The sequence below is a fragment of the Artemia sp. Qi Xiang Cuo genome, chromosome 17, assembly GCF_049724085.1.
Source record: "Artemia sp. Qi Xiang Cuo chromosome 17, ASM4972408v1, whole genome shotgun sequence".
Taxonomy (NCBI): Eukaryota; Metazoa; Arthropoda; class Branchiopoda; order Anostraca; family Artemiidae; genus Artemia; species Artemia sp. Qi Xiang Cuo.
Window position 1 is genome coordinate 59,317,462 of NC_142810.1, and position 20,492 is coordinate 59,337,953.

At 36.1% G+C, this 20,492-nt stretch overlaps 1 protein-coding gene across 2 annotated transcripts in view; it reads right to left on the reverse strand.

Annotated features, from left to right (window-relative positions):
* Positions 1 to 1,578: 1,578 nt before the first annotated feature.
* Positions 1,579 to 20,492, reverse strand: part of LOC148942417 (uncharacterized) — a 112,193-nt gene continuing 93,279 nt past the window's right edge. For both annotated transcript variants that reach the window (XM_089102858.1, XM_089102857.1), the window contains exons 9-11: positions 17,833 to 17,986; positions 9,366 to 9,490; positions 1,579 to 5,316 (exon numbers count right to left, since the gene is read on the reverse strand). In XM_089102858.1, the coding sequence (XP_088958984.1) occupies positions 5,198 to 5,316; positions 9,366 to 9,490; positions 17,833 to 17,986 (398 nt within the window). In that variant the 3' untranslated portion in view covers positions 1,579 to 5,197. The remainder of the gene's footprint in view (positions 5,317 to 9,365; positions 9,491 to 17,832; positions 17,987 to 20,492) is intronic.

A 20,492-nucleotide genomic window follows, 5' to 3' on the forward strand; every position in this document is an offset into this window, starting at 1 on the left:
GACACAACTTTGTTGCACCCCATCCCCCCAAAAATTTGTATATTAACCCTACACTATGTACGAAAGTTTTGCTGATTTCGTTGTTTTTGAATTGATATTATGAAGTAAATGTTGATGATTTGATGAATTGGGAAGAATAAACAAGGTAAACTACCAAAATCAGCCAATTTTTCAATATAGTAGAAATATAGATGAACTATATGAACTATAGAAATATAGATGAACTATATAGTTCATCTATACAGCTATAATGTCCAAACAAATGTCATTTCAATCTATTCTTTCATTTCTCTCAAATATACAGAAAGTTGAAAGCCAAATAAGCTTTCTGAAGCACCAGTTGGCAACAATGCACTGAGTACAATATAAATAAATAAATAATTGAATAATCGGAACTATCTATTTACGAGAGCCCTCCTAGCCGAGTGATTAGAACTCCAGACTTGAATTCCTGAAGTCAGGGGCTTGAGTCCTGGTGTCTGATTATTTGGTTTGGAACAGGGGTCAATGGTGTGACTTTGTAAGCTCAGAGTAAACCCATGTCTAAATGGATACCTGGAGAAATTTGGGGAAAAACACGGAAGCCTCGGATGATTTGCCCCAAACCTTGTATTGCACTCCCGGCCAAAGGCAGCGAATCAGGAAATTGGTACCTGCGCAACGTCGACCATTGGTCAGCATGCCAAAAAGTTAATTTTTTTTAAATTACCAGATTTGTAGCTAGGGTTTTCAGCACCCGGTGGCAATGTTGGTTTTCACCCCCTTCTTCCTACCAGAATATATGTAGATTATAGTATTAACGGAAATTACTTTAGCACCTTCTCAGAGGCTGCACCCGGGGACAGCTGGTCGCCTAGCTACGCCACTGCTATTTACTCTTCAGTAAGGAAACAAAATGATTTATGTTTGTAAATGTAATTTAATTTTTAATTAAAAAGTTAATTACATTTATAAATTACAAATTACAATTACAAATTAATTTAATTTAATTATATGTAATTTGATAGCCGATCTAATCATTTTATCCAGTTTCAGTCAAGTTTTACTTTTAAACCAATTCTTTCCGAAGGTTTTGCCCCCCCCCCCTAAAAAAACATGGATCAGCCCCTGCCCTCCCCCATAGAAAATTATGCCCCTGACCTTGAAGAGACGTCCAAGCCATTTAAGAAGCTCGATAGCATAACTTTTACTAGAGATTTCAGTTATTATGGGCTACTGTGCATTCTTTACTGGGTTTCGGCGGAGATCAGAACCATGATGATAAATAGAAAATAAGAAAACAAATAGTTTTGCAGTAACAAAACTTCTTTAAACACTTGTTGAAAAAAATATATGAATGCCACAATTCAAGAGGGATCCTGTGAAAAGACTTGTTTAACCTCAGAACGTTCAAATAAACTGGCTTGGCCCCATTTCCTTACAGCTAGTCGGTTCTCAAAGTGCATAGAAGTCCCCGGGTTTTTGAAAATACGTTATATCCCTTCACATTGCTTGTATAAATTTTGCAAATTAGCAATTTGATAAACATTTTTTCTACTCTCCTACTATGTTTGTAACAACATAATAAAAATATTGCATTAATTAAAACGTAGGTTTATTAACAATATACTTACAAAAAACACATAATCAACAATTCAAACAAACACAAAACTTGCATCAGTGATATATCACCCGTATATAACGCTATTTTTCCATCACATTAAATACTATTTACACACAAGGCCATATCCAGAGTGTGGTGGGGGGTAGGAGGTTTGACCCCCTCCCCCGAAATGTTTGTCCAGCTCGTACAGACGTAATAAAAATAAATATAAACAAACGTTTTTAAAGTCTTTATTGTACCCCCCCCCCCAAAAAAAAAACATCGTGGATACGGCCCTGTTTACACACATCACAAACAATCAGTGTTAACTGTCTTTGGTAAATATATGTTAACGCTCTTTGGCGAATATTGGAATTTCACATCAGGTCCTATGTTGAATGTAAAATATCTGAATTCTGATAGTAAAGTGCTTGAATTAAATTTGTATTTCCTGTAATTCATTTCCTGTATTTCATAATCTTTACTCCTTAATACTTCACTCCAAAGAGTATGAATAACGCATAAGAATAGGAACTGTCCCTAGTATCGACAAAAGAAAACAAACAATGCCATCTAGCATTAGGCGACACTTGGCATTTCTTCAGTGTTATAATAAGAATGATTAATTTAATTAGTACTAGAGTATTAATGAATATCTGATCTCTGTTCGTGATAGAAAAATGGTTACAGAGCTTGAAAAAATGCCAAATATTGTCACATTTTAGATGGCGTTGATATTTCTTTTTTGTCGATTGGAGGGCCAGTTCCTACCTTTATGAGCCACCCCTAGTAATTGACTTCGCTTTATAAGCCTTCTCGGTTCTACACATAGATTAAGCGCTAATACCTATAATTTTATATATATTTATTATATTTTATATTCAAAATTGTTGTTAAAATTGTTTTTTATTGTTAAAATTGTTGTTATCATGTGAAGACTTGACATCTGAATCAATTTCACTTAACTTCACAGAGAAGATGGAGAGGAGAAGAGAAAATACAGGAGATGGTGGATCCATGAAGATTATAAAATTAAGATAGCCTTGACCCAGTTTTTTTTTTTAATTAGAAGGTTTGAAAGAGTCAGAACATAAGTCTGCAAACTAAGATTAGATTACCGGAAGTCATGGTAATGACAGGGGTCAAATATGGCTCTAAAACATGGGCACTCCAAAAGCTTAAGGAAGATAAGTTAAATAATTTCAGGAAAAATTGTTTAAGGGTGCTCGTTCGACTTTTTATAGATGGAACAATAGCCCGTACAAAAATAGGCCCACTCTCTAAGGCTATAATGAAAAGCCATGGCTAGGCTATGTTTCACGGATGTAGGATGACAAATTGCCAAAGATTATTCATTTTGGCCATCCATCTTAGGCCAACTGAAAAGCAGTTTGTTCACAAATCGGATGGGAAGAGGCCACTGGTAAGGATTTGAAGTAAACCTAAGCTTTATGATAAGGGGGGGGGGAAAGAGTGAAGCTTTGATTGTATGAGAGGAGGAGGAGCGTGCACAGTTCTGTTGGCCTTAGGTGACTTGGTGCTGCAGCTGCAATGAGGTGTTTTTAGTAGTAGCACATAAAATGCTGCGTCCATACCTTACATGATGTGTCACGTTGTTGATTTGTTATGATCATTTAAGCTCTATCTCAGATGCAGACTAACACTCATCCAAAATAAGTATTTTTGGGGGGTTTAACATAACCTGATTTGAGCCATCCTAGCCAAGTGGTTAGCACGCTAGACTTGAAATCCTTAGGACAGGGGTTCGAGCCCTTGTGCTGCTGGGGATTTGGTATGGAACGGAGGTTAATGGGTGTAAATCTGTAAGCTCAGCCGGCTCCAAATAGATACCGAGAGAAATCTGAGGGAAAGTGTCGGGTGGTTTGCCCAAACCAGGCACTACACTTCCGGCCGAAGACAGAAAATCAGGATATTGGTAGTTGCACTGCGCAGACCATTAATCAGCATGCGAAAAAAAAAAAATGTAAGTTAGATATATCCCAAGCTGAAGTTTAAATTAAATAGCCTTTTTTTGTGTACAATAATTTACAAAAAAAATTATTTCATTTGTAGTGTTTTTTATTAGCTCAAGTTTCCCTCCATCTGTATATTTTATATTTAAATTTCACTTTTTCTCTCTCTATCTTTCGAAAACCGTATAAAAGTAGTCAGGAAGCCATATTTCTAAAACCACAATTTTACTGAATTAAAAATAACCTATCCATATTTAATAACGCTTTATCTTATAAATTGTTCCTCCCCAGTCGTAAACAGAAAGCAGGTCGCTCGCGGTTGGGAGGATGTCGTGAAGAAAGATTTGAGGGAAAAGAGAACTTCCTGAGAGGGTGTAAAGAAGGAGGCTTTGAATAAATTAGGATGGAGGAGGAGCGTACGTGGCTGCACTGGCTTCAGGAAGCTTGGTGCTGCGGTGAGCTGTTAGGAGTAGTAGTAGTAGTAGTGGTACCAGTAAAATGAGGCATTAGAAAGGCCCAGAGTGCTTGTCGTAACATTTTTGGGAAATTTCTATTGGCCGGTCGCCACAAAGGCATGGTTTGCCAGAAGAGCCTTATAATACATTTGTGTCAATGTAATGGACTACATATTGAAGGAGGAGCACGGAAGGAAGGGGGAGTACTGCCCTACTGAAAATGCAATTGCCCTTGCAGAAAAATCCGGAAAAGCGAATGCAGAGTTAAGTTGATACAGATGGTTTAAATATATATCCTCCCCATCTGCATTGTTTTTCAATAGTTTTCTCGAAACTTTGATTAGTAAACTAATTGTTGTTCAGATAATCCGTATTTCCAGGTAGAAGACAATATTTATATTTTTGTATTTCCGTATGTAATACAGATATTTAAAATCCTTCGAGTTTTTGTTTATCTTCGAGTCTATGTTCCTTTTTGTTTATTTTTTGTTTATGCTCGCGTTTTTGTATAGTTTATGCATTTGTCACGTGTTACATATTATATTTATAACATAAGATATGTCGTTTTGCAAGTATATTCACTCCAACTTTTGCAAGGCTATTTTAGTAAACACTTGAGGAGGAATTACAGAGAAACAGAGGGACCACTTATGTAAACTCTTGTGGCTCAAAAGCTTTTTTGTTCTTTTTACTGGCTTAATCATTAATCATTATTAGCAAAGTATGTTAACTTGGCCTTTGGACATTTCAAATTGTCCCTCAGGGTCATATCCACGATTTTTTTTTGTGGCGGGGGGGGGGGGGGGGTTACAAAAGGGTAAAAAAAGGGGGGGGGGGTTTACTGGCTTAGGTTTTACATAGGAGAGCTAAGAAGGTGGAACATTGCTTCCCGTTCTGTTTACTGGTTTTGAATTTCCAACAGTACGCTTTAAAAACAGCCAAGCTTTAAAAAGGCGGGGCTATATACCCCTCCAGAAAAATGGATAATCTGATTGGCTGATGAAAATAAGTCACAGAAATAAATTAATAAATTAAAGCGCACTTTATGCCATGGAATCATAAGAAAGTAGTCTCTCTTTTTCTCTTTGGTTGAGTGGTTTAGCCCTTGACCTTGATTAAATTAATTTTGTATGAAGGAGCTGATGCTGCTGATTTGGAACCTATTCTTTTGATACAGTAAAGCATCGTTAAAGGTTGTCCAGTTTATCCCTTTCACTCCGTTCACTCCCAAAATATCGTGGTCGAATCATCATTGATGCTCGTTTTAATGTGTAATCCCATCCTCTCCATCGGAACCATACAATTCCTGAAAAAGAATAAAAGAATAAGATACATTTAATGAGAATTTAGTGACAATTTAAATTTGATAAGAAAAATTTAATTAGAAGTGGATCGCAAAGTATGTATCCGACGGGATATAAAACAATTTTAGGTTGTAATATCCAAATATTTTCTAGGGGGGGGGGGGGGCAATCCAATACCTCTATATTCCCTTGTGTTCAAATTGCTAAAAAATATTCCGAAAGAGGGGGAGGGGAGGACAAGTACTGCCAACAGTAGTTTTCCAAGAGGTTGAATAGAAATATTTCTTATTTTACTACCTGGAATTTTTTTTATTGTCATCGTTTCCTAGAAAGGGGGGGGGGGGTAACTCCACGAGGCCCTTACCTAGTGGAGACTTGATAATATTTCAAAAACTGTTCTGCCAAGAGTTGAAAAGGGCTATTGTAACATTTACACCAGAATTATTCAATTCGTGTAATCATCATACTACATGATCAGGATTTGTACCATTTTAGTCAAACGACTCCCAGCCTACCCAAGAATATCTGATAGTTTTTCTGGGGAGAGGGTACTATGTCATTTTAGAGGCAAACTTTTCTGTGACTCCTCATGTATAGTTAATCTTAGGCAGGTAAAGATAATAATATAACGTCAAGAAAAATCTGGTATGCATAGGTTAAAATTTGAAATAAGGTTATACCTATCCCTAAGGAATTAAGTAGAAATAAAATATACGGTACTGAGACGAGAGAGAGAGAGAGAGAGAGAGAGAGAGAGAGAGAGAGAGAGAGAGAGAGAGAGAGAGAGAGAGAGAGAGAGAGAGAGAGAGAGAGAGAGAGAGAGAGAGAGAGAGAGAGAGAGAGAGAGAGAGAGAGAGAGAGAGAGAGAGAGAGAGAGAGAGAGAGAGAGAGAGAGAGAGAGAGAGAGAGAGAGAGAGAGAGAGAGAGAGAGAGAGAGAGAAAGAGAGAGAGAGAGAGAGAGAGAGAGAGAGTTCTTAAGAATTATATGATTAATTTCACTTTTTACCGCTACCCATCTTAAAGAGCTTTTTTTAAACAATCTTTTTTACTTTCTTTCTTTTCTTTTTTTCTTTTTTTACAAGATTTACTTTTAAATTCAGTGTGTAATTCTTATAGGTACCATTTTATATCACCAAGACCCAATTGCTATTAGCTGTCTATCATTACTAAAGTCAATTATTCATAAGCACTTCTACCACTTAAAGCACTTTTTTGTATCTCAAATATTTGGGTATGGTTCACCCCTTAGTTTCTTTTATCCCCTTAGTTTAATGATATATTATGATATATATATATATATATATATATATATATATATATATATATATATATATATATATATATATATATATATATATATATATATATATATATATATATATATATATATATATATATATATATATATATATATATATATATATATATATATATATATATATATATATATATATATATATATATATGTGAATATATGAGATATATATGAGATATATTATGGGTTAAATTGTTATTCTTTCATTTTGTAGTAAAAATGAAAATTAAAATTCACATAAAAAAAAAAACGAAATTGCTAATCACTTTCCACCATTTCTGTCCAGTTTCATTTCTCTTTAACTACAGTTTGAATGGATATTTGTCCCATCGAAGACCCCGCCAGTTTTGCTTCCTTCTCAAAATATAGGCCAAGCATCATTTTTAGCACAATATGTTAACTAGGCATTTGGACATGTTAAATTGTCCCTCAGGGTCATATCCAGGATTTTTTTTTCCGGGGTGGGGGGGGGTACAAAAGGATTTTTTCTTTGTGAGGGGGATTTACAATAAAAAACCTCAAAAGTGCATAGGATTTTTTTTTTGTATTCATTTTTGTAACGTTTTTGCGAGTCGGAAAAACATTTCGAGGGTAATAGGGTTCAAATCCCCCCTGGATACGGCCTCGCTGCTCAATACCATGGAAATAATTTGCGTTTATTGATGAGATGTTCATTTTTCAAAGAAAGTGGGCTTTTAGATCAAATGTTAAAATTTTGTTGATTCGAAAAAAGTTTTCCTGCGATAAATTGTCACACTCCAGTGAGTCTACAGAAATGCAATATGGCCTTAACAAAATTTTTCGGGGGTTAAAAGGGGAATTTCGATAAATATTTTCTTTTAAATTTGAATCGTATATTTGCATAACCAAAGTAAGCATTAATAAAAAACAAAAATTTAGAGGTAAATATAATTTTTATCGATTCAAATTGGAAACTTCTGATACAGCGTAGGGGCACGAGCGTAGACTTTCAAGACGCATGTAGGGGTTAACCAAGACCCCCTAATACCAGTAAAACTACATAAAGAAAAGACACCAAGTTTTTATTTTGTCAAATTATTTATTTTGTCTAATTGGTATGCATTTCTACATCGGTGTTATCAGATGGTTCATGGTGCATCGGTGTACAGTGTCATCGGTGTAAACTAAAACTAAGAATGCTTCGTAAGTACCATGTTTTATCCAAGTGGCGCAAATAAACCCAATCTTGCAATAGTGCTCTAGACACTAATTTTTAAAGAATCAAATTCAATATTATTAATATTTAGTTTATTAGGATAAAGGATAAACATCCTCCTGAGGCATTGCTGGCGCATAAGGCGTTGAGTGACGTTTCAGTTGTTGGGTGTTTATACAGGGACAAGTAGCGAGCCTTTTGCCCAACCTTGCAACAGCAGGGATCGAACCCTGGTGCTCTGTATTGGCAAACAGAGCATAAATCCACTATGATACAACAGGTTTTATTATTATTATTATTATGACGTGTCTTTATTATGACGTGTCTTTGTTATGACGTATTATAATTATGACGTATTATTATTATGACGTATTGTTATTAATTATTATTGACGTATTATTATCACAAGGCAAGTTAAATATCCCTCGTCTATGCAGATAAAAAAAGATAAAGATCCTCCCGAGCCATTGCTGGCGCATATGGCGTCGAATTGACATTTCAGTTGCAGAAAAAAAAAGAAAAAAAAAACATGATTAGATATTTAAATTCTCTGTATCTGAGCAATCCCAATCTTAATTAATGTAACAATGTTTATAAGGACTCTATATATCATAAGCGTAATCAAAGTATAATCACCTACGGAACAAGTACTGACAAAGCCTATCCTCTCCACACAAAAAAAGTGACCCTTTGTCCGCGTCTCCGGAGACGATTCCATACCTATGCGAACCTGCGACTAAATACCGTAGTTACACAATTCAATACAACTTAGGAGAAAATTGGCTCGGAGCGATTAAGTAGTACAGCATTTTGCGTCTCGAGGCGCTGAGGTACGCGGGATCACTTTCGGAGAGTTTTGTCAGTACTTGTTCCGTAGGTGATTATACTTTGGTAAACACAAACTGTAGACAGCATATAACGCTATGTCTTAATTCATGCGCAAGATAATTAAGAGACCACACCTTACTCTCCTTTCTAATTCTTCATATTAAAAGATGTCTTGTGATTAGAAGAAATCGCACTAGAAGAAACTCTTCTCTTTCCAAATTAATTGTCGTTTCAACCTTGTAACTGTGCACTGTTTAAAAATCGGAAAAAAATAAGAAAACTAGGAAGTTATACTTCTTTAGTGCTTAAGCCAAAGAGTATGGATAACGTATATAAGAGGAAACTGGCACTAGTGTTGGTAAAAAAAAAACACCAACACCATCTAGCAGTTGGCAACACTTGGCATTTATTCAAGATGTTTAGTCGTTTTTCTATTAGGAACTGAGATAAGACACTTATTACTACATAAATTTTACCAACTGCAGAAACGAAATTATTTATTCTTATTATTATTCTGAGGAAAATGCCAAGCGTCACCAGACATAAGATGGCGTTGAGGGTTTTTGTCGACACTATTGCCAGTTTCCGCTCTTTTAAGCCCTACTCTTTGGCTTTAGCGTTATTCACCTTATTTATGTTTTTACCCGGAAATTAGGACCTCTATTATCCTTGTTCACTACTTCAGAAAAACTCCAACAGAAACTAAGACGGGGCTTTAGAGTTCCACTTACCTTGGCGTGCCGTCAAATCTTGTGGATCAGTTAAATAATAACCGTTCAATCCTCGTCCACACGACTTCCACCACCATCCACCTTTCAGCATTGATGCACAGTTTAAACTGGATCGATCGTTATCCCTAAATATGACAAAATATAAAAAGTGTCCCTAAATATAAATCCCTGAATTATATCCCTAAATATAAAAAAAGTCATTAACTTTTTTTTCATAATATACATTTAGTGTAACCAGGCGAATTGTTAGTGCGCTGAACTTGCAATCCTATTTTCATCTAGGACCGGGGTTTGAGTCCTGGTGTGACGAATTATTGATTTAGACCAGGGGCACTGGCTTGACTCTGTAACTCAGTCAGGATCGACCCAGCTCTAAATGGGTACCTGAAAAAATCCGGAGAAATTCAACAGGGAAGAGTGTGTGAAGGCACAGGGCTGGCCTCCAGCCCCCCAATGTATATCCTGGCCGGAGGCGTATGTCACGGAGAGCTGCAACACCAGTTTCTACTATTAAGTTTAGTGCTGGCATTTTACTTTTATTTACATTTGGTCGTTTTATTAACTTGTTATTTAAACATGTTTTTCATGTTTTGTGGATAATTTTAACAGAAAGATAGCGGGAGCCAGTATTATTAATTTACTAATGTGAGTTAAATTATACCCCTATCCCATAGAGAAGAAGTTTCTATATATTTTTGAATCGTTTGTTTTAGTCTATTTATAAATTTAATCATTTATTTTTAAATTGTATGAACAATTTGAAAAACGAACTTTTTTGGAACTCGTATAATTTATTAATATGTGTAAAATCCATGTTACTACCCCGTAAGAAAGGAATGTTAAAAAGTGCTTAAAGCACTTTTTTGTATCTCAAATATTTGGGTATGGTTCACCCCTTAGTTTCTTTTATCCCCTTAGTTTAATGATATATTATGATATATATATATATATATATATATATATATATATATATATATATATATATATATATATATATATATATATATATATATATATATATATATATATATATATATATATATATATATATATTATATATATATATATATATATATATATATATATATATATATATATAACTTTAAAAGAATTGGAAAAAGTTATTTAAAGAATATTAAAAAGCGAAATTAAAACCTAAAACGACCAGAATTTAAGTCATACGAGAAGTTGAACTTAGAACGAAAAGAACTTAGACTATAGATGAATAAATGAAGCCTTGCATGAACAGAAACTAAAATGGAAAATCAAGTCAACCTAAAAAATAACGTATAATTATGTATGCATAAATGATACATAACACGAACAGAAATCAAAATAAGTAGTGACGTTCAAATTAATGAACAGAAATTGCCCCAAATAAGAGTGGTTCTACAGCCCCATCTAAAAGCTAGAATGCCATTTGCAATGGTAGAGTGCTACATAGTGCCAAAGTTTAGAACATCAGAGTATTCAAATATGATTGGAGCCGTGGTTCATATCCATTCCTTAATCATGATGCTTTTTAGATATTTGAAAGATGTTCGTAATACCTCTTTTTCATTCGTAGTTTGTCAAAACCGAATCTTATTTTAGCTCGATTACTTTCAACTCTTAAAAAGGCACTAGAACTTTCAATTTCCAATCGAATGAATACCCTCATAAGTCTATACAACCATCCCTTCTACAGAAAGCGGAAGAAGAAGAAATAATACGTCGCTAAGTCTCTCCAAAGGAGCCACTATACATTCCATAAATATATGTGATTCCATAAATAGAGGTGTGCTTTTACTTAATATGAATTCTTATCATAACGATTGAGCTTGTATCTGGTTAGTAAGTGCTATGGCAAGGTCAAGGTCAGTTTTTGACAAGCTCAATCTTATGTAATCTTAAACGTCCAGCTTTTTTCTGGCCTGTACCTTGATCTGAAAAAGAGTTGAAAGTCCACCATAACAAGGACAACATAACTAAAATAAAGATCTATCTTGAAATATGTCACGCGCTCAGAAGTTACTTCGAAGGTCTAAAAGTTCATCATGTTCTTCATTGAGAGTGTTGACCACATTTGAGGAAAGACGAACTAAGTCAAACAGTTCGTGGTAACGAACTTTAAGTAAGGAGCGACCCGGCTCAATGGTAACCGAAACTCTAGAAAAGGATTTTTGATACCAATAGATACATCAAAAGAATCAGATTTTAAAGCTGATTTCAAATATATAAGCTTCATCAAGTTTAGTCCTACCTATCAAAAGTTACGCGAAAATTTGGCTGATTTTCGAAAAAAAGGGGAAAGACCCCCTAAAAACTATAGAACCTTAATGAAAATAACACCATCATATTCAGCGTATCAGAGAACTCTACAGCAGAGGTTTCAAGCTCCTATCTACAAAAAACGTGGAATTTTGCATTTTTTTGCCAGAAGAAAGATCACGGATGTGTGTTTATTTTTTTTTCCCAGGGGCGATCGTACCAACCCAGTGGTCCTAGAATATAATTGGGAGGGCTCATGGAGGGCAACTAGGCCCCCTCCCACGCTCATTTTTTCACAAAGTCACCCGATCAAAATTTTGAGATAGCAATTTTGTTCAGCATGGTCGAAAATATGATAATTATGTCTCTCAGGATGACTTAATCCCCCGAAGTCTCCGGGGGGAGGGCTGAAAGTTATACAGACGTTTTCAGGGGGATTTTTTCTGGTAGTGGGGGGGGAGGTGGGTCGGGGGTTATGTGGGAGGATCTTTCCATGAAGGAAGTTTTCACGGGGGAAGGGAATTTGCTTTGAAGGGGGCGCCAGATTTCCCAGCATTATTTAAAAAAAAGATCAAGAATTATATAAAAAAAACAAGTTCTTCAACTGAAAGTAAGGAGCAACATCAAAACTTAAAACGAACAGAAAGAATTACGTATATGATTGGGTTCGCGCCCTATTCAATACCTCGCTCTTTAAGCCAAATATTTTTTTGTACTTTCATAAGAGCTATTTATTCTAATTAACGGCATTTGTAATTAAGGGGTCATTTTTAAGAATTTTAACAAAATTCGAATTTTAGCTTCAAGAGCAAGGCATTGACTAGGGGGCGAACCCCCTAATATACATGTTAAAAATATATGAATATAGAAGTTCGTTACGTAAGTTAATTCGTAAGTTACGTATATTTTTTACTAATTAAAACGTTCGTAAATAAAATTAAACAAGTTTCGAGAAAGCCATTTAACCAAATAAAAGTAAAATTAATATTCAAATTTTGCTTTAATTATTCATGTACGGTGAGCCAAAATCACAACCTGTATTAATTCAAAAACCTTCAAACATTAAATAAAAAAAAACATGTTTTTTTTAACTGAAAGTAAGGAACTACGTTAAAACTTAAAACGAACAGAAATTATTCCGTATATGAAAGGGGCTATCCCCTCCTCAACGCCTCGCTCTTTACGCTAAATTTTGACTTTCTCACAACTCTATTTTGATAAAAAATGAACAACTTGAGCGAAAAGCGCACGGCGTTGCGGAGGGGACAGCCCCTCTCATATACGGACTAATTTCTGTACGTTTTAAGTTTTAACGCCGCTCCTTACTTTCAGTTAAAAAAAACTTGTTTTTTTTTTATTTAATTTAAAAATAAAGCTGCTTCTAGTTCAGAGTGTATTGGGAAATGAAGTTGGATTTCAGATTCAAGGGCTTGGAGGTGGTTATTAGTTTCCTTCCTTAGATTGTGTAAAGTCCCAATTTCGGATTCTTCAATTTCTGTATAAAGTTGGTCAAAATATCGGTATATCGGTCAAAATATTGGTCAATTCGGTATAAATATTGTTAAAATATCTACTTTACTCCACCCATTTTACAGCGTTAATAAGAAAAAGTCGATTTAGCCTATTCAGTTATTGCTCATATTTAGACAAATAAAAACCATAATATTCAAATTCCATATCGTTCTCAATAAAACAGAAATAATACCCAAGAAGTTTAGAGAGTTCGTGAGGGAAGAGGGGGGGGGCAGAGGTAGAATCACTTTAATTTGAATGCCTTGATAAGCCTTGTGATGTTGATTTTTGTTGTGGTATTGTTAATGTTATGTTAAACAAAATATACATCGCTTAAAATACAATTATTATTCAGTAAAGCGAATTGAAGCTTCGGCCTTTTTAAGGTTTAAGGGGTTCTTAGCTCTACTCCTCTTTGGAGTAACTTCCTCTATTTTGAAGTTTGACTTGATCATTAATTTTGATTTCTGTTTGTTTCGGGTTTCATTTATTCATTGATAGTCTTTTAAAGTCGTTTTAAGTTTTAATTATTCAAGGCCTTTGTTTTTGCTCAAATTAGGTTTCAATATAACCCATTAATTTTAAATGAGCGCATTGTTAAAAAAAAACATGTTTGGAAGAATATTTGATTCTTTCGTTTCCCACACGAAATATTTATCTTTTTGCCGACCTACTTGAGACTTCGGTGTCTATAGGGAGATTGACCAAGACAAAAATAAGGAAATAATCTTGTTATATTGATTCGTGACATTAAACTTTTTGTTCTTGTTTTAAGGGAACAAAACAGAACTCTTTCTTATATATGACCTTGACAAGTATTTATTTAACAAACAAGGAGCCTAAAATAAATATTCTTTTAATAATGTAAATATAATATAATATAATGTAACATAAAAACATATTCTTTTAATTAAACGTCGGATTAAAATACGCTTATAATACGTGTAAAATACGTGTGGCTCCAGCCAGAAGGACAAAATAATGTAGATTTTTAAATTACATGAATAAAAATACCCCTATCAATCCACCCAAATTTTATAATAAAATTTTGATAAAGAAAATACTAGAAAAATCAACGGCTGATAAAACATTTACACCTAGGGCTAATTTCGCCTTAAATTATAATTACTATTCAATAGAGGCGTCCCGAGACTCATTTCATTGGGGGGGGGAGGGGGCGATCTCCAGAAATTTTACCGAATCGCTACCTGATTTATGCAGAATTTTCTGCGGAAATCAAGAATTTTGCTAAATTTCGGGCAATTTAAATTTCGGCGAAAATTTTACCGAATACCAAAACCGTTGGAGGGGTGCCCCCCCACCCTTTGGGACACCCCTGCTATTCAATATCCTAGTTTATAGTTTCTCCGAGCGTGTTGTCAACGAATGGAATAGCCTTCAAGCTGAAACGGCGACTGCACCCACGGCTGCGTCCTTCAAGTCCAGACTGGACAAGGAATGGAATGACAAGCAATGGAAATATGAGTTGGACTGTCCGTCCCACTCAACTACCGACTGATGCCAACTTCATCATAATGAGTGTCTTGCTAGGAGGCTGATGCCGCTTAGGGCTTAAATTGCTTCTCTCCAGCAGACCTCTCTTATGGCTTGTCACTGGGCCCTAACACAGAGGCGAAATTTTGCCATCACTGACCCGGAGCACAACAGATCCTGTATGTACCTTAATCGCTCCGAAGTGCAAATTAAGGTAATAATAAGGAAATAGTAAAAACAACAAAATACCAGAAAAACATTCCTACAACTAACCAATAACATATAGACTATTTCCAATGAAAAACCAACAGAAATTAATTTAAAAACTATTCTTGAAAAATACTTCTTTCAAGTCAAATTCTAGGCAAGGCACATTTGAACCCAAAAATAGTATGGTTTCAGCCCTATAGAAAGTAAAAATAATGTAGATTTTTAAATTATATAAATAAAAATACCCCTCTCCCTCAACCAAAAATTTTATAATAAAATTTTAACAAAAACTATTAGAAAAATATACAGCTGATAGAACATTCAGACCTAGGGCAAATTTTGCCTTGAATTATAGTTATTATTCAATATCCTAATTCATAAGAAGAAAACTGCAAAACAACAAAAAACTAGATAAACATTCTGTAGCTAACCAATAATATATGACTATTTCCAATGAAATACCAAACAGAAATTAGTTTAAAAAACATTCTTGAAAAATACAAATTTCAAGCTAAATTCTAGGCAAGGAATATTTCAACCTAAAAACTAGCAGGAATAATGTCATAATACTTCGATTTATAATAAATCATTAATTTATTAAATTAATAAATTATTAAATTAATATTAATAAATTAATTAAATTAAAAAATTAATAATTTGTCAATTCAAGGTACTACTTCAACACAATAAACAAATTGCTATGTTCATTTCCCCTGAAATGACCAATGTTTTATGACCAATAATGACCAATATCATAATAACCAATAATGATTTTCAAACTTTTATTTAGGCATCAATCAGTTACCTATTTATTTGAGCAAAATTAAATAGAAAGACAAGTTTTGATAAAAACCGTCTTTTCAAAATAGTAAAAACATAATTTTTAGGTTTTGATAAAGAAAGTCTTTGGAGGGTTTAGGAGGGAGGCAGTAGCCCTAATTTTATTTGTAGTAGCATCTGTTCTTTTTAAGTTTGAATTAGCCATTCATTTCAATTTCTGTTTCTTTTAGGATTCACCTATTCATCCATTGCAGTATCTGTTATTAAATGTTTGATTATTCATTTTATTTTTTTTTCTTGTTTTGAGTTAACTAATTCATTGACATTAATTTCTGTTTGATTGTAGCTCGAATGATTTTGTGACAGTATTTATGCTTGTTTTAGGTTTTGACCTGGCTCTTTACTTATCTTTGAATTTTGTTTTTGTAAAATTTTTATTAATTAATATTTAAGTAAGGGGCTAGAGAAATATAGGATTAGGCATTAGCACTAATTAATGAGTAAGACAAGTTTATTTTGGGATAAGATAAGATGTTTGATAAGATATTAAACAGTCCGTGGTTGCGAAGTGTAAGAATGGAGCAAATAAGCTGAATAGCAACCGAAACTCTGAAAAAAAATAAAAAATTAATAGATTAAAAAATTAGCTTTAATACTGATCCCAAAAATATTTTATGCTGATTTCATCAAAAGCTATGAGCCTAAAAAGCTTTGTCTGATTTTTGAACAGGGGAAGGGGCCCCCCTAAGAGTCTAGCCCCCTTAGGACCCCCTCAATGAAAATTACCCCATTCGATTTAACATATAAGAGAACCCTAATGCAGAGGTTTCAAGATCCTCTCTACAAAAATACGAAATTATGCATTTTTGTCAGAAGAAAGATCACGGATGCATGATTATTTTTTTGTTTTATTGCTTTTGTATTTTTTTTTCACCAGGGGTGATCTTATCAAGCCTATGGTCCCAAAAGATTGGGAAACGGCTGATTTGAACGAAAATTAAAAATTCTAGTCCCCTGTTTAAGTGACCGAAAACACTAGAGGGCAACTAGCCCCCCTCCAACGCCCTTTCCCCAATGACACATAGCCTTTTCCCTAATGACATCCGTTTGAAATCTTGAGATAGCCATTTGATTCACCAATGTTGAAAGATTTTGTAGCTATGCCTGTGGGGATGACACGACCTCCTCCTCACAGATTCTGGGGAAAGGGATGTATTATGGAATTGGCCTATTTTTTACATATAGTATTCGTTATATGAATTTCCGGGCAGAATTTCCTACGGGTGGGGAGGGGGGATTTCTCAGGTGCGAATTTTCCATGGGAGACAAGTCTCCAGGGGAATTTACCAGAGGGAATTTGCCAGGGGTTATTTTAAACGGGGAAAAGGGTTGTAAGTTTCTTCGAAGGGGATCTTCCATCGGAGGAGGGGGTATTTTTCCGGGAACACCTTCATGGACAGGCGGGTTAATTCACAGCATGATTTGAAAAACGATTCAAATAAAAAGAAAAATCAAATACAGTAAGGAGAATTTTCCAGTGGGAATTGTCCGGGGAAAATTTTCAGCTAGGAGGAAATGGTCTGTGGAGTATTTTCTAATAGGAGGGGGGGGAATTAACCGGGGGTGGATTTTACACGGGGGAAATTTTTCACAGAGAGGGGAGGCGGATTTCCCGGCATGATTTGAAAGGCCATTAGAAATTAACTTAAAATACATATTTTTTCAATTGTAAGTAAGGAGCAACATCATAACTAAAACAAAAAGAAATCATTCCGCATTTGAGTGGGACTGTCCCTTCCACTCTTGCTCTTTGCGCTAAAGCTTGACTCATGAAACACAAGGATCGTTTTGTTGGAGTTTTTTTAAGCAATAAAAAATTTAGGGAATTTTTCGGGAAAAAATTCCCAAAAGATTTATAAACTTCGGTTTCAGGTTTTGGATCTTGAGAAAAGTATATATTTGAAACATTACCCCCAACAACTGTATTAAGTATATATTTTACTATTATCTAATATCTTTTCACCCCTTCTGCAGTGAATCAGGAATATTGTTAAATTCTCAGTGACAGCTCTGATTCTATGTGTTTATGTTTGTAAGAGTGAGCACACATGCATCATCAAAATAATGTTTCTTGTTTAAAAATGATTTTTAAAAGAAGCCTCGGATCATACTTTATTATTATTTTTTTTTTAGCTATGGTTCTAATTAAAAAAAAACTCACTTGTTGTACGTTGAAAAAGGGCTCAAGTTTGATCCATACCATGGATCATTCAACGAGTCACCGGCATCTCCACTGTAGCCTCCTATCTCCAGTTTGTACTGTTCTCTTTCTGAATATAGCTTGAAGCTGGAATATTCGGCATATCTTCTACTTCCTAGAAAATAGGGATGCTGGATTGGGTTGATATTGATAATAAGTTATCTGGGAACTAAGATTAGAATATTGGAAGCCATGGTAATGGCGGTGGTCAAGTATGGTTCTCAAGCGTGGGCACTATGGAAGGCTGAGTAAGATGTTTTGAAAAGGATTAGATACCCTAAAAATAATTTTACAAGCCTTATTGTCGGCTGACTGTCTCAAAGACATAAGTTGTCCATCGGCTAATTCTCCCAGGGGACTATAGATAATTTGTGGTTTGATTAGGAATTTTGATTGAAAAATATAGTGAAATTGTGTTGGCGACGTATTCAATCAAGGCGTATCGCACCACGGGAACTGCCAAAGCTGCCAAATTGATCGAGTGGCGTTTCTTTTGTGCTGATTTTTGGCGTCTTTCCAGCAGGTACGCTAGAGCATTTTTAGGAGTTTCTATTTACTAAAAGCTTTAAAACTTTAAAAAGAACTTTAGAAGCTTAAAAAAAATCTGCTCCTTTTAAGGACGGTCGATACCAAAAATGTCATTTTACGAGTCTCAGCGTCGGCTGACAGTTTCAAAGACATAGGGCCCATTAGAAAAAATTCTCAGCACCACAGGAAGCTTCCGAAGCAATTTTGGAATGAACTGATAATGGATTTGTAGATGTGTCAACATTTCAAAAAGCTAACAAGGGCCTAGCTTATAACAAAGGAAACCAATAACCTCTTATCAATTGTTAAGCGACACGCTGTCTAATCAGCGTGCATACATCAGCGTGCATGTACATAAGTAGAAGGGCCTTATTGACTCCGGTACGTACATAATTCGGTTATCAAAAGAACGTATCTCCGGTACGTACACCAAATATGGGTATAGAGTCCCTAGGGAAAACACCTGTGCTGTCAGTCCGAACCCCACACCAAATAAGGGCATAGACTCCGAACAGCACACCATATATGAGCATAGAGTCATTAGGGAGAACACGTGGTTAATGGGTTCAATGACCTAAATCAACAACAACAACATCGACCTTGACATTCGCTGAGAGCGTGCACTTACAACAACAACAACATCGACCTTGGAACACCTGTGCTGTCGACCTCAATTCACCTATCGTGAATCAATAATTCCCGTTAGAAACAACAAATTAATTCCCCTTTCTTGACAGATCAATCAACCAATGACATCATCTGTCAGACTTTAAAAATTTTCGCCTAGAAATGATTCTCCAGGAATAGATCCAAGTCATTAATGTCATTGCCTCGGAAACAACTCTTTTGGTCAAACTCCAAAGGATATTAATAACCAAAGGCCATGGAAACAATTCTCCAAGAAACATCTTAGCGATGATTTATTTTAGCGCGGGAATCAGGTTTCTTATTAATTTGAAATGCATTAGCGCAGAGATGCCAAAAACAAAAGGAACACGCTGAATTACGTTTAGGGATTATTTGGGCGAAACTGTTTTAGACAGGTTATGGAACTATTTCGGCGAAACAGTTAGAGGCATTTTAAAAGATGATTTTTGAAGAGATTTTAGAAGAGAATTTAATGGTGAAACTCTGTGGTCGTTATAATACACAAGTTTCATTTGAACAGTGTTGTGAGGTCCTCTAACCCAACCCCAAAGGGTTCCAATCCTCCTACCCCAACCCCGAAGGAAGCCCCCGGTCCTCAAAGGCCCCCCAAGCTCCCAAAGGGCCACCGGCGCCCCCAAAGGCCCACCCAGACCCCCAAAGGCCATCCCCGGGCCCCCCAAAGGCCCATCGAGCTCCCAAAGGACCAACGGGGTCCCAAAGGCCCTCCACCGGTCCCCAAATGTCCCCCAGGCCCCCAACTGCCCCCCGGACCCCCAAAGGCCCTCCCTGTGCCCCAAAGGCCCTCCCTGTGCCCCAAAGGCCCTCCCCCGGCCCCCAAAGGGCCCCCAGACCCGAGAAGCGCCGCCGGGATGCGCCGTGGGCCAGGAAAGCACCGCCGGATGTGCCGCAGGGATGCGCCGCGGGTGAGGAAAGCGCCGCAGGGGATGCGCCGCAGGGAGGCACCGCAGGAAAGCGCCGCAGGATGCGCCGCAAAAAAAGTAAACTAAAAAGTAAAAATTTCGAAATGTTATCCCCCAAACGCCCTCCTCAGACCCCCAAAGGCCCTCCCCTGGTCCTCAAAGGTCCCCCGGGCTCCCAAAGGGCCAACCGGCCCCCAAGGGTCCCCGGGCCCCCCAAACGTCCTCCCCCGGTCCCCAAAGGTCCACTGGGCTCCCAAAAGACCACCCAATCCTCAAGGGCCCCGGATCCCCAAACGCCCTCCCTGGGCCCCAAAGGTCCCCCCCGGTCCCCATACATACACACAAAAACTTACACACACACAAAAACTTACACACACACACAAAAACTTACCCACACTCACAAAAACTTACACACACACACGAAAACTTACACAAACACGCACAAACAAACACACACACACACACGCAAAATTACACACACACACACACACACAAAAACAAACACATGAACACGAAAAAAAACAA